The sequence below is a fragment of the Spermophilus citellus genome (genome assembly GCF_964194105.1).
Source record: "Spermophilus citellus genome assembly, chromosome: 4".
NCBI lineage: Eukaryota > Metazoa > Chordata > Mammalia > Rodentia > Sciuridae > Spermophilus > Spermophilus citellus.
In genome coordinates, this window is record NC_138185.1 from 628991 (window position 1) to 642901 (window position 13911).

Here is a 13911-nt window from a genome sequence, read left to right on the forward strand (position 1 = left end):
ACCAAGGACAAGGCAGACCAGCCATGTCCCAGGACTGAGACTGCAAGGGCTGGAGCTGGGGTCAGCCAGAGGAAGATGCTAGAACTTCCCAAAGGTTCTGCTTGAGGCCACAACTGGACTGAGATCCTGTGTCACTGGATGCCACGGAGGTGGTGACGTTTTGAGTTGAATGATAGTGGAAGTAAGAGCACCTCAAAACTTCAGAGCACCCTGAGACAGTGCTCAGAGCTCTGTTGCCCTGATGAGAAAAGGAGAAGGCTCTGGATTCATATGTCAGGAATCAAGGAAGAGCTGAATACAGTGGAGTGCACCTGTGATCCCACTGGCTTGGGAGGCTGGGGCAGGAGGATCATGAGTTCGAAGCCAGCCTCAGCAACTTAGCGAGGCCCTAAGCAACTCAGTGAGACCCTGTCTCTAAATAAAATACAAAATAGGGCTGGGGATGTGGCTCAGTGGCCAAGTGCCCCTGAGTTCAATCCCCTGTACACCCCCGCCAAAAGAAAAGAAAAGGAATCCGAGAAGAGAAGAGTGTGGGGTCAGCACTCCACCCCCTCCACCCTGGTACCAGACACCGAGGAGACAAGTCGCTTGATTCAGGGTCTCTGGGCTCCATTGTTTCTGGGCCTGAGTGAGGCAGGTCAAGGTGGCAGCACCTCATGGTGGCCAGGAGGCAGGGAGAAGGGAAGGAAGGGGCTGGGGACAAGACGTAGTGCCCAAAGGCTCATCCCCAAGGACGGGGTCTCCACCACTCCCCAAAGCGCGTTCAGCTCTGAGCCCACCTGAGGACTCCTCCACGATGGGTGCCGTGGGAGCCTCGCAGGCCAGGCCCCCTCAAGATCCCCTGCTCCGAACACTGCCGTACTGGGGACCGAGCCTTCAGCACTGCAGGCCAGGCCACGGCAGACACCACGCGCAATCCAAGGGAAGCAGGAGACAGAGGAGGAGCAGACACCAGTGAGACCGAGCAGGCCCTCGGCATGACCAGCTGGGCGCACTGCACCTGCCCGTGGTCCCATTGCAGGTTTGAGGCCCTGCCTCAGTAAGGTCAAGGTGGGGTTGGCTCAGTGGTGGAGACCTTGCCTACGTCATGTAAGGCCCTGGGTTCAGTTCCCAGCACCCACAGAACAGCAGCCGTGCCTTGGGGCAGGTAGGTGCTCAGAACCTTCTAGGAGCTTTTGCAAATCAGCCTATGGGACTCACCACGTTTGCAGACAAGAAGGAGAAAAAGGAAAGGGAACCCTGTGATCCTAAACCCAGTGGCATTCATAGTAAGAATTCCCAGCCTAGTGGAGTAGAAAGAAGTGGTCCCCGGTGTCTAGGGAAGTCAGAGTGGCCCTCAGGGTCCTCCCAACAACTGGCCCGAGCCACCTGGCTACAGGGCTTGGTCTTCAGTGGCATGAAGCTCTGGGCTGCAGCAGAGGCCACACAGCTGAACTCAGACTTTGTCTTGGGGGATCTCCGTGGTGGTGGTGTCATGGGATTCTGGGCAGTGGCATCTCTGAGTCCCCGTGTTCAGTAAGGGCAGACCATCAACTCCCTGCAGCGTGGGGTGGTGGCTGGCTCCAGGGGTCGGGAGGTGGGGCCCACCTTTCAGCTCACGGTGGGCTTCTGGGCATGGGGCCCTGTGGTCACCTGAGGAGCTCCCACACTGTGTCTGTGACCTCCACCCAGGTGAACACTCCTTGTGGTTGGCCAAGGTCCTGGGCAGGGAGGTGTGTGCAGAGTGGCTCCTGAGGACAGGCCCTCTGGGGTCTCCTGGCAGGCCCAGTGGCCTTGGGAGCTGGTGGTGCCCACCCCCCGCCCCAGTGCAGACCTGCTGGGGGTGGGGGCAGGCAGGAGTTGGTTTGGGTTTTGATTTGGTCTTTTGCAGGACTGGAGATGGAGGTGCTTTACCACTGAGCCACATGAGACACTGTTTTAGTCAGCTTTTTCACTGCCATGACCAGAAGAGCTGAGGAGAACAATTAGAGGAAGAAACACTTATTTTGGCTCATGGTTTCAGAGGTTCGCTGCACAGGAGGCCAGCTCCATCCCTCTGGGCCCGAGATGAGGCAGAATATTGCTAAGGAGGGCATGGAAGAGGAAAGCAGCTCAGGAGGTGGCAAACAGGCAGAGAGCTCTGCTCCCCGGGGACAACCCAGAGACCCCCAGGCAGGCCCCAGTGACCACCTCCCCAGCCACACCCGCCTGCCCTGAGTGTCCACCCAGTTCACCCTCACCGGAGTGCCTGACTAGGTCCAGGCCTCTTAGTCTTCTCCTTCTTGCTTTGTCTCACTGAGCTTCTTGGGGACATCCAGTGTCTGAACCAGGACAGTTGCCCAGGCATCCTCAGATCCCTGTGCACAGTCGTGAGCCCCTATCAGCAGCACAAATGGGCGAACGCAGGCAGCACAGAGTGTTGGGATGGGGGGCCCCTGAGGCCGCTGCGCAGTGTACTGCTGAGTGTGTGTGCGTGTGGGTGCACAGATGGGTGAGGCCTCACTGAGCTGGGTCCTGGGGTGCATGCACTTGCCCACGGTTAAAACCTTGAAACAACTTGGATACATTGTAATTCCGCCTCATTCTAACATAAAACTGTGGATGCCTTGTAAGTCTCTGAAGTCAACTATGGTCCTGATTCTGAAATACTGTAGAAGTGCCCTCTTGGGAAGATGATGACTAGATGAAGAATTAACTATCTGGAATGGAACCCCTGGTGTTCGGTTTGGTTTAATGGTCTTGCATGTTTTTGTTTATGCCAAGTACTCTTTTTGGGGGGCTTGGGGGTTGAACCCAGGGGTGCTCCAGCACTGAGCTGCACCCCAGCTCTGTTTATTTTTATTTGAGACAGGATCTCACTGAGTTTCTGAGGCTGGCCTGGAACTTGGATCCTCCAGTGTCAGCCTCCTGAGCAGCTGGGAGCAAGATGTGGCTGCCATGGCAGCTTATGGCAGTGACTCTTATGTGGCTTTTTAATGTTTATGACAATGAAGCTGCACGTCTTGGTGCATTTTTGCTGCCACCACAGAAATCACAGGCTGGATTGTTTATAAAGAAAAGAATTTGGGGCTGGGGATATAGCTCAGTTGGTAGAGTGCCTGCCTCTACCATTCTGGAGACGGAAGTCCACGGGGGAAGGACTGAGTCTGAAGAGGGCTGCATTCTTTTTATTTATTTACTTACTTTTTGAGACAGGCTCACCTGTGGCCCAGGCTGGTGTAGAACTTGTGGGCTTGAGGGGTCCTGTGTGCTGGGACTGCAGGTGCAGCTGTGGCCAGGCCTATTTTCCTTGCCAGCCCAAGGTGGAAGGCCAGCGGGGAGCCCTGCATTTGCCACCAGCCTGCTCTCACGGCAGCACACACTCCCAAGACAGCTTGTGTTTGTCCTTTGGCTTTGCAGTGCTGGGATGGAGCACTGGGCCAGCACCTGCTAGCCAGGTGTGCCACGTGAGGGAGAGGCCCAGACCTCTCACGGGCCTGTGCCCGGCACCGTGTTGTTGCTGGGACTATGATTCCAACACTGCACTTTGGGCCACATTCCAGCCTTAGCACTATATGATTGGGGAATTTTCTAAGATATGTAAGCTGTAAGTCACAAAGAAATTACAGGGGATCTTAGTTGTTTCCAACTAGGAATTAATTTATCAGACACAGTGGCACTCTCCTGTGACCCTAGCTGCTCCAAGAAGCTGAGGCCGAAGGATGGCAAGTTCTAGGCCCCTGGGCAACTCACCAAGACCTTGCCTCAGATAAAGAATAAGAAGGGCTGGAGATGGGGCTCAGTGGTGGAGGTTTCTGAGGCTCGGGTTCAATTCCAGTACTGAGAAGAAGAAGAAAAAAAGGGCATTGTTGTAATCATCACCGGCTGGGGCGTGGCCCGGTGGTGCAGCAGCTCCTAGCCGGCGAGACACTGGCAGTGACATGCTGCTGACTGCACACAGCAGGTACCTGGTGGCCCCAGTGCCCACTCCTAATCTCCTGGACCTGTGACTGTGACCCTATTTGGAAAATGGGTCTTTGCAGGTGTGGTTAAATTAAGTATCTCAAATGAGGTCGTCCTGGATTAGAGTGGCTCTAAATTCAGTGACACATGTCTTTATAAGAGGCAGAAAAGGAGACATAGGCTCAGAGGAGAAGCCACCTGAAGATGGAGCCATGTGGCCATTAGCCAAGGGGTACTGGGGCCCAGGAGCCGGAGGGGGCACAAGGAGCCCCCTAGAGTTCACACCGTGGTGTCCCAGGTCTGACCTCCAAAACTATGAGACTGAATTTACTTACTGTTTTGGGCCACCCAGAGGCTCTTTGTTATAGCTGTGACCCTAAGATAACCTGTCAAGAAAAGACCAGAAAGCGTTGTTGCGTTAGCTTCAGAAGCCACAGGTACGGAGTGGCATGGTGTGCCAGGCCTCTGCTCTGGGCAAGCCCTGCTTAGGAGCGGGGAGCCACAGCCAGGAAGTTCCAGGCAGTTTTTATGAGAGAAGAAATAGTGCTTCTATACAGAGGAAGTGTTGATTTAGCACGCAGGTCTGAATCACTAAATAGAAGGCTAAATGTATGGTAATTCAAAATTCCGATTTTCATGATTGTAAAACCAGAATAGGAACGATGGCTGTGTTCCCCCCAAAAGTTGTTTTAAGTCAAACAGTGTAGAAATTCATGTCCCGTTCCCCTCCCACCTAGAGGGTGTGCGCCACCCACCAGGTACAGCAGTGGGGACACAGGGTTCTGAGGAAGAGCAGTCCTTCCTGGTGGAGGTGTGGCTGGAAAAGGGGAATATTTTTGTGCCTAGTTCACTGGACCACATCAAGGACAGAGCCCAGTGGTCAGGGAGGACAAAGCAGGTGTGGGCAGTGGCTGGACAGAGGCCTGTCTCCTGTGGGTCGCCTTGCCGAGCGCCCGCTCTCTTTGTACCACTGGTGTGAGCCTGTTGGATAGACTCGCCCTGGCTAAGGGAGTGCGCATCATCAGCAGACACTGGACACCAACTTCCCCCGAGGAACCTGCTTTGGGGAGGGTCCTCCTGGAGTGTGCTCCTCTGGAGGAGCCCCACTGCACAGGCACCAGGTGGACAGGAACAGTTGCAGGGCTGTGGGTAGATGCTGCCCAGGACCCGTCTTCAGAAGGTGGTGGGTGGTACAGTCATCTACAGGAACCGCAGTAACCACTGTTCTCGTGGGTGAAAGAGGGAAACACCTTGAATGCCCAGCAGCCGGGTCTCTGGTGGGTCTGGTATGTGCAGACCTTTGGCAGAAGCAAGTCCGAGGCTGTGCGTTGAGGTCACAGTGTGTTGAGTGGGTGCTTTATGTGCGGAATGCCTTCTGGTCCAGTCCTGACTTTATATGGGTACAACCGGAAGATGGTGCACTGTTGGCTGTGGTCATCTCAGTGCCTGTCTTGCCTTAGAGGCCATGCTGAGCGTGGTCCCCCTCCTGTCCCCAGCCACCATTGCCACACCCACCAACACTGAAAGCTCCTGATGTAGGGACACGGTGTACATCTACTAGAGAGGCTCAGAAGCAGAAGTCTGTGGACTCCTACTCTCCAGGGGACCTGATGTGGCTTTAGGGGCACAGACAGGGACCGTGGCTCTGGGGAGTGGCTCAGCTATGAGCTATGGTGTCCACACAGCCCACCTTGGAGGTGCCAGGTGTCAGCTCAGGGCTTCCTAGGCCTAGCAGGGACGAACTCTCCCCTCAGTTCTTGGAGAATCGTGTCCCTGGGACAGGGGTCACTGTCTGTGGGGCACAGGACTCTGGCTCGCAGTGGGTCTTCCTGATTGGACCTGTGTGAGTCCAGGGCAGTGCTCTTGGGGCTGCTCTGAGCTGGCCAGTTTCTAAATCCCATGCTGAGGCTGGGGTCTGAGCAGCAGAACCACACTGGAGCCTCTGAGGGTCCTTCCGCAGAGTCAGGGCCCAGGTTCCCTGGGACAGTGCAGTGTCCTGGATAGATTAGACCCCGGTTGTTTTCCAGCAGAGGGTGTCTCCTTTTCCCTCTGTGTTGTTTGGCCCATGCCACACTATGGTGCTGGCTTCTTATCTGCCTCCTGGGAGGTCCTGATGTCCAGCAGCATCTGAGGACATGAGGAATGTATGAACAGAGACAAGATGGCATGTGCTGGGTTGGTTGTCCACAGGGCTTGCTGCTGCCCATGCCTGGGCTCTTGGTCAGCCCTCATCAGGGAAAGATTGCTTGAGTGGGCCTCCATTTTGCAGAATGCTCCTGAGAGGTGGGCACCAGCCTCCCTGGGCTTGGGTTGTGGGTCCCTTTTGGGTGGACAGCACGTGGAGAGGGGGCAGCCAGGTGACCCTTGCACTGACGCCTCTGCTCTCTTCCAGTGAATGAGTTCACAGTGATCAGGAAGAAGTTCAAGTGCCCCTACTGCAGCTTCTCGGCCATGCACCAGTGCATCCTCAAGAGGCACATGCGTTCCCACACCGGGGAGCGGCCCTACCCCTGTGAGATCTGCGGGAAGAAGTTCACGCGCCGTGAGCACATGAAGCGGCACACGCTGGTGAGTGCAGGGCCTGGAGCTGCGGCCTATGCTGAGCTGAGATGTCCTGAAAGGCGGGCAGTGGGGGTGGCTATGGGATGCCTGGACACTCTGCAGTGGGGAAGCCAAGCAGGCCACCATGGACAGCATTCGCCAAGGGGTCACTGCTGCCGGCTCCGGGCTGCCTCACTCGTCCTGTAGGGGTGGGGCCAGGCTCTGCACCCAGCTGGTGGCTGTCAGGGAGCAGATGCTGGAGAGTGGACCAGCTCAGCTAAGAGCGACAGAGAGGAGGTTGTCTGGAGATAGAGAGGAGATCAGCCTAGCGAGACGGACCCCCAAGGCCCTGAGCCCTGACAGGGGACAGCCCCAGGTGTGATACCATGGGATGCTGCACTGGGATGGGGGAGCATCTCGGGCATCTTTGGGATGGGGATGGTTTGCAGGCTGGGTCACCTGGAGCTCACCAGCTTCATGGGCAGCCCTGCCAGGCGGCAAGGGCCGAGGCCGGGTTCAGGCTCTCTGTTGGCCTCTGCTGCTCGAGCGTAGTGGGGTACTCTTATTTGAGGTGAGGACAGCTGGGAGCTCCCCTGAGGTTAGGGTCCCTGAATGGCTACAGAGCCCACAGAGGGATATTCTCTCGGGTCCCTCATGTGTCCCTCTGTGAGGTGGGGATGCCTGGATCAGGAAGAGCCCTTGACCATGAAGGGAGGCCAGAGGCAGACCCATGTCCACGAGAAGCCATGAGGTCTTAGCAAGCCAAGTTTAGAATTTTTTCTCTAAGTGAACAATTGCTTCTGCTTCATCTAATTAATAAGCCACAGAGACCACTCTGCAGACTGACACGAAATCTAAAAGGCACATATGTACCTATTTAGAGGAACCACATCTTGTTTCACACTAGCAAATGCTGATGAGTCTCAATGAGGGTCATTGCATTTGTCTAGAGAACCCACAGGAGGGCCTTGAAAAATGTACTTAAAACATTTGGGGCCAGCTGCAGTGGCCATGCCTGTAACCCCAACTGTTCATGAGGCTGAGGCAGGAGGACCTCTAGTTGTAGGCCAGCCTGGGCAATTAGCAAGACTCTGTCTCAAAATAAAAAATAAAAAGGCTGAGGATGTAGCCCAGTGGTAGAGCACTTATCTAGCATGCATGAGGCCCTGAATTCAACCCCTAGTGTTAAAAAAGCAGAATACAAAACAAAAACAAAAACAATGAAGGTAGCCCACCTCTTCCTGAGGAGAGGGTTATTTTCTCTGGGTGCCCACTCTGAGAAACAGGGCCCTGCGTTGGGAGATGGTCTGCGGCCTCCTTGCGCACAGTAGCCCTCCTGGCACCTCTGGAGGGCAGACCCAGCAGCAAGGAGTGGGTCCCCTCTGTACCTGCGAGGGCTTCAGGTCTGGATGGGGTGGGCTGGCCCTGCTCCACAGCAGCACCACCAAGGAGCTCAGCAACAGTTACCATGGTGCCCAGCACCCTCCCCGAGCAGGAGTGTGAGCATCCATGAGTGCCTGGCCATCTGCCTTGGAGACCCTGACCCCCCCCCCCCAGGCCTGTTCCTGCCCTGTCATCCCCATTTTCACAGTTCCTATGGTGACTTGGTCTGGCGTTTTGTTCCCCTGTGTGGGGGGCAGAGGGAGGCCCTGAATCTAATACAGAGCAAACAAACCTACAGAATGCTGGACCCAACCCAGAGGTCTAGACCCTGCTGGTTGGGCTTTTGAGGAGGCCAGGGGGCTAGCACCCAGCTCCAAGGGCCACCACCAGCTGTTCCTGAAGGTCTCAGGTCCCATGTGATGACCTGCCCATGCCACACTCTGGATGTGCAGGTTGTCACGGCAGCCCGGCAGCTGTCACTGGAGCCTTCCCCACTTGGGGTTTGGTGGAAGTAACAACCCTGCCTTCAAGGAGGTTAGGTTCAAGAGCAGTGCTCTGTGGGACCAAGGGCCTGGGAAGCTGAGGCCAGTGAGGGGCAGCTCACGAGGCATAGCTGCAGGACCACAGTGATCGCTTGTCAGATCATTGCAAGTAGAAGAAATATGAGTTTAGCCAGGCACGGTGGCACTCGCCTGTAATCTCAGTGGCTCTGGAGGCTGAGGCAGGAGGATCAAGAGTTTAAAGCCAGCCTCGGCAAAAGCGAGGACCTAAGCAACTCAGTGAGACCCTGTCTCTAAATAAAATACAAAATAGGGCTGGGGGTGTGGCTCAGTGGTTGAGTGCTCCTGAGTTCAATTCCTGTTAGCACCCCCCTCCAAAAAAAAAAAAAAGAAAATGTTAGCCAACTTTTTTTTTTGCTGTGACCAAAATACCTGACAAGAACAACTTAGTGGAGGAAAAAACAACAACTTAGAAAAGGAAAAGTTTATTGTGACTCAGGGTTTCAGAGGATTCAGTCCATGGTGGGCCGACTCCATTGCTCTGGGCCCAGGATGAGGCAGAAACACCATGGCAGAGGGCATCGTAGAGTAAAGCTGCTCAGTTCACGGCAGCCAGGAAGCAGAGAAAGACAGCGGGTAAGCCTCCCAGGGCGTGCCCCAGAGACCCTCCTCCAGCCAGTCCCACCTCAGGTAGTGCGTTCACCATCCAGGACCCAGCCACTGAGGAGTCCGGACCCTCAGGGTGAGCCCTCCCAGAGGCCCCACCTCTGACTACTGCTGCGCCGGGGACCATGCCTTCAACACATGAGCCTGGGACGCTCTCAGCCACCCCAGCAGGACCCCTCTCCCCCACAGCCTGGCTGCAGTCTTTGTGTGACAGGACTTTCTTGCAGGCTGTGGAGAGCTGGCTTCAGACACCTTCTGGACAGCTCCCTCCCTGTGTGCAGCCAGCTCTCACAGAGCTCCAGCTCTCACACAGCTCCAGCTCTTGCACATGGAGGGTAGGCGTCTGCAGGACACAGAGGGGCCGAGAGAGCCTGGAGGTCTGGGGAGGCTGCTGGCACTTGAGGGCAGAAGCCTGGCTAGCACCAGGTCCAACCAGAGGGTGGACCAAGACTCGCAGGTAGCCTGCCACATGTAGGCCCACTGGCCTTTGTTCTTGAAAAGTAGGGTCAGGGCTTGGTGGTGACCCATCCCTCCAAGCCCTCCTCAAGTTAGCCAGGGGTGCTGTGGTTCTCCACAGACTCCAGTGCCCATGCTGAAGTCTCCACAGGTTCCAAACAGCAGCAGGCATCCTGCCCCTTCTGCAGAAGGCATCCCATCTGTGCGTCCTCAGGTCCTAGGGTCTTTGTGTCCTGCTCTCTTGAGGACCCTCTCCCAAATGCTGTTGCTCCCTGTCAGGCATAGCCCTGGTAAGGGGCACTGATCCAGTCCCTTCCTGGCCAATGTGCCTCTTCTGCTGACCTCAGTTGCTAATCTCTGTCCTAGGCTCTCAGTTGACCTCAGGCTCCAGCTGGGGGAGGGAGCTGTGCCTTTTCACCTACAAGGAAATGGTCAGGAGAAGGCTGGGGTGTGGACTTGCCCCCAGTTTCTTCCCAGTCCACCACCATCTCCTGGGACTCCATCCCAATTCCCCTTCCCTCTGTCCTTCACTCTTTTTTTTTTCTTTTTAATCTCCTTGTAGTTGTAGATGGACAGAATGCTTTTGTTTGTTTATTTTTATGTGATGCTGAGGATTGAACCCAGTGCCTCACGCATGCTAGGCAAGTGCTCTACCACTGAGCTACAGTCCTAGCCCTTGTCCTTCAATCTTGACCCATGGCTCTCCTGCTGCCCAGCCCATCAAGCCATGGGCCTGGACTGGACTCCCAGAAGCCAGAGTCAACCTATAGCTTTTGGTCAGCGCTGTGTGGGCTCTCCACCCTTGACCAGCCTGAGCTGGCACCGTCTCTTCCAGGAGGGGCACAGGAGTGCTCCACGCTGTCTGATGAGAACTCAGCCTGTCCTTGCAGGGACTCGGGAGGGGGGAGCAGTGTGACCTGAGAGAGAAGTATGCAGCAGGGCCTCTGTGTGTGCATGTGTGTGTGTGTGTACTCACACTGAGACCTGGCCCTGCTGGGGCTGCGGAGGGACACTGCTGCCCCTGGTGTCAGCACCCCTAGGGATAGGGCTTTTGGGTGCTGTCCCCAGTTCTGACCATGTAGACTCTGGGCAGCACCCTCAAGCCTGGGCTTGAGGGTCCCAGCAGATCTGTCACCTCCAAGTCATGCCATGGCTATCCTTGCTCATATGCCTCTTTAGGGCATATGACTCACCCCTCCACTGACTGCCCTGTCCTCCCAGGTCCACAGCAAGGACAAGAAGTACGTGTGCAAGGTGTGCAGCCGCGTGTTCATGTCTGCAGCCAGCGTGGGCATCAGGCACGGCTCCCGGCGCCACGGTGTGTGTGCCGACTGTGCTGGCCGGGGCGCAGCCGTGCAGTTGGACCATGGGGGCGGCGAAGGCTCCCCCGAGGCCCTGTTCACTGGTGATGGGCCCTACTTGGAAGACCCCGAGGACCCGCGAGGGGAGGGTGAGGAGGAGCTGGGGGAGGATGAGGACGACGACGTGGCAAAGTGGAAGGACGATGTAGGGCTGGCGCCCGAGGACACGCTGTTGGGGGACGACAAGGAGGACGAGGACTCACCACAGGGCCCCCGCAGCCCCACTGCAGGGCCTGAAAAGGACTTCGCCTGGATCTCCTAGGCCCTGCCTCGGTGGGCAGGGTCTGATGGTGGGGTGGTGGCTGCGTCGCTCCGTCCACCTGTGTGTGTGTCTTAGTGGGTCTCAACACCCGACGGCAGGGCAGTGCCCTTCTCAGCCCCTCCTCTGGTCCTCCCTGCATCCAGCCCCACTCCCACAGACACTGGCCATGGCCTTGCGGTCAAGGGAGAGCGCATGCTCCTGCCTGTCCTGGGATGCCTGGAGTCCCCAGCAGGTGCCTGCAGGTGTGTGCCGGTCTGGTCTGGGGTTTGCCTCCAGAGCATCAAAGGAGCCCTGGGTGGCTGGCCAGACCCTGGATGCATGATGGCCAGACTGGCCAGGGGCATGAGTGCATCCTCGAGGCCACAGGTCTCAGTCCATGTTGAGAGTTTTGCATACACCGAGCTGCGTCCATCCGCAGCACTGCTCAAGCCCTGCAGCCAGGTGGCTGCCTGTGACCCCGCAGTGGCCCTTTGCCCTCTTGGCTCCTGCCACGCAGTGGCAGCCTGTAGAACCCAGGTCTGGTGCACAGAAAGCCCTGCGATCCTCTTACCTCTGGGCTTTGGTGCTTAACACAGCAGCTGCAGATCCAGGGCTCCAGGTGCTCTCTCCGGTGGTCCCGGAGGGCGGGGCCTGAGGAGGCCGCAGGTCCTCCCATGCAGGACTCCTCAGTCAGGGAGGAGACCCCTGGCCAGGCTCCCCATCTCAGGCCCAAAACAGCTCTGCCATGAGGGCCTCAGCTCTGGGTGCACTTCCTTAGAGAGCCTGGGCCCCTTGTCCACCCTGGGCTTGCTCCAGGGCTCCTGCTGACCCCTCTTCGGACTCCTGCCATCGTTGCTGCTAACACTGGAGGTGGGTGTCCTTGTTGCAGTGTGCTGCTTCACCTCCCTGCCTGGGTAACCAAATGTTAAAGTAGTTGGAGACATCGTGAGGTAGCTGCAGAAAATTCTTATTTTTGCATTGTTTTTCGCACTTGGCAAAACGGCATAGGGTTGTTTTTCCTTTGGCTTGTGAAGTCCTCCTGCTGTGTTTTGAAGGAGCTTCCCATGTGTTCTCCTTTTTTCCTGAGTGAAAAGCAAAGGCCCCCATGGTGGGCATCTCTGTGCATCACCCAGCGTTGAGGTCCTGGAGGCAGGCTGCCAGACCCACCCTAGAACAGACATGGCAGTCTGGGCCCCTCCTCCGGGCTGCTCTGACACCACAACTCAGACATTCCACCCTCTCCTCCTCCTCCTGTGCACCCTCTCAGGGTGAGGTGCAGGCAGGTTGACCACTCCCCACCCTAGGCCAGGGCTCCCTGGGAGCTGAGTGTGAGCACCAGCTGAGAGTGAGTTTCTAGTTTCTCCTCCAGACTGCAGGCCAGAGGGCTGTCACCTTTTTACTGTCACATCTTCCTCAGTGGACAAAAGGAAAACCCCACAGAACTATGACTTAGGTCCCAGTGGTCACCTGGAGCACATCTCCCGAGAACATTCCCTCAGCACAGCTGTCTGGCAGCTGCTGCCAAGGACACACAGGGTGGGCCCATGTGGGGCGCAGGGACATGGTGCTGCCCTCGAGGGCCTGTGTACGGGGAGGAGTTGCAGTTCTCTCTTTTGTTTTTTCAAAGTAAAATCAGCCAGTTTCTACCAGTCACAAGAGGCTGCTCCCCCTGCTGCCATCCAGCCCTCCTGCGCATACATCCCTCCTTGGCAAAGCCATGAGCTCCTGAGCCAGTCCCTAGCAGAAGCTCAGACCCTCCTACACAGAGCATGGGGGCCTTGGCTTGTCACCCATTCTCCCACTGCCATGGCGGGGTCTGGGGTGCTCCCAGTGGGGCAGTGTGGCTGACCCCCTGATCAGGGAAGCTGCAGCTGAGCTCCCAGCCCCCTTCAGGGCTCTCAGAACTTTGTACCTTTTCTCCCACTTTTTTAACACCTTTTCTATACACTGATTTTCTTACAAGTTGCATTTGGAAACCAGACCTTTGCTACCAGCCTCTGGGTTTTGTACCGGTCCTCCCTCTCAGGCTAAACTGCCCAGGGCCCCTGGCCCACCTCCCCCAGGCACCTCTGCCTGGCACTCAGGATGTCTTGCTCTCTGACTGGCTCCCGCTCTGGATGCCTTTGCTGGCCTAGGGGCATATCCTTGAAATGATACTGTACCGGAAAACCAAGGGTCCCCATCTGTCCACCATCTTCCCCATCTGCTGTGTGGCAGGTCCGCTGTTCTCAGTTTGCTAGTTGGAGAGTGGAATTTCAAACCCAGATGAACACGTCCATCTCAGGAGGCATGGAGGGAAAAGACGTATGTAATGAAGGTTTTTTTTTTTTTTTATGTGACTTTTTTTTTAATCAATGTTCAAACTAATAAATATTTTTTTATGAAGAGGAAAATAATGTGTAGATTACATTTCACATTTTGTATTTTTGTTGTTGTTGTTTGTGTCTGTTTATACCTTGGTGTTTGCAACACCAAAGTGGAAGATACAGTCCATGGTGGTGGGGGTATGTGAATAGGGAAACCATGATTTTTGTATGGAGCTCTGGATCCTGGCCAGGTTGTTTGGACTGTGGGTCTGGGCAATAGGATGCTCCCAGGACCCTCCAGGGCCTGACTCGGGACACAGCTATGCTTCCAACTTTGCACATCTTCCTTTTTAAGAAAGAAATCTGAGAAAATGCAAAACTGGAACTTTTTGCAATATTATGAAAGATAATCTTCGGCTCATTTTGTGACATGTGCAGCTCTTTAAGAAGCCATACTTTCTAGTGGTTGTCTTTTGTTTAGATTCTGTTGTTTCGTACGCGGCCCTTTTAGAACCACTTGTAGTGAGGGTGCTGTG

At 55.9% G+C, this 13911-nt stretch overlaps 1 protein-coding gene across 5 annotated transcripts in view; it reads left to right on the plus strand.

The window, feature by feature from the left end:
* ZBTB46 (zinc finger and BTB domain containing 46) overlaps positions 1-13911 on the plus strand; it is a 77958-nt gene that overhangs the window by 42649 nt on the left and 21398 nt on the right. For 2 of the 5 annotated variants that reach the window (XM_081290278.1, XM_081290277.1), the window contains exons 4-5: positions 6314-6489; positions 10689-13524. In XM_081290278.1, the coding sequence (XP_081146404.1) occupies positions 6314-6489; positions 10689-11090 (578 nt within the window). In that variant the 3' untranslated portion in view covers positions 11091-13524. Of the gene's footprint in view, positions 1-6313; positions 6490-10302; positions 13525-13911 lie in introns of those variants that run through there. The other 3 variants (XM_081290280.1, XM_081290279.1, XM_081290281.1) reach the window with 3 other exon arrangements.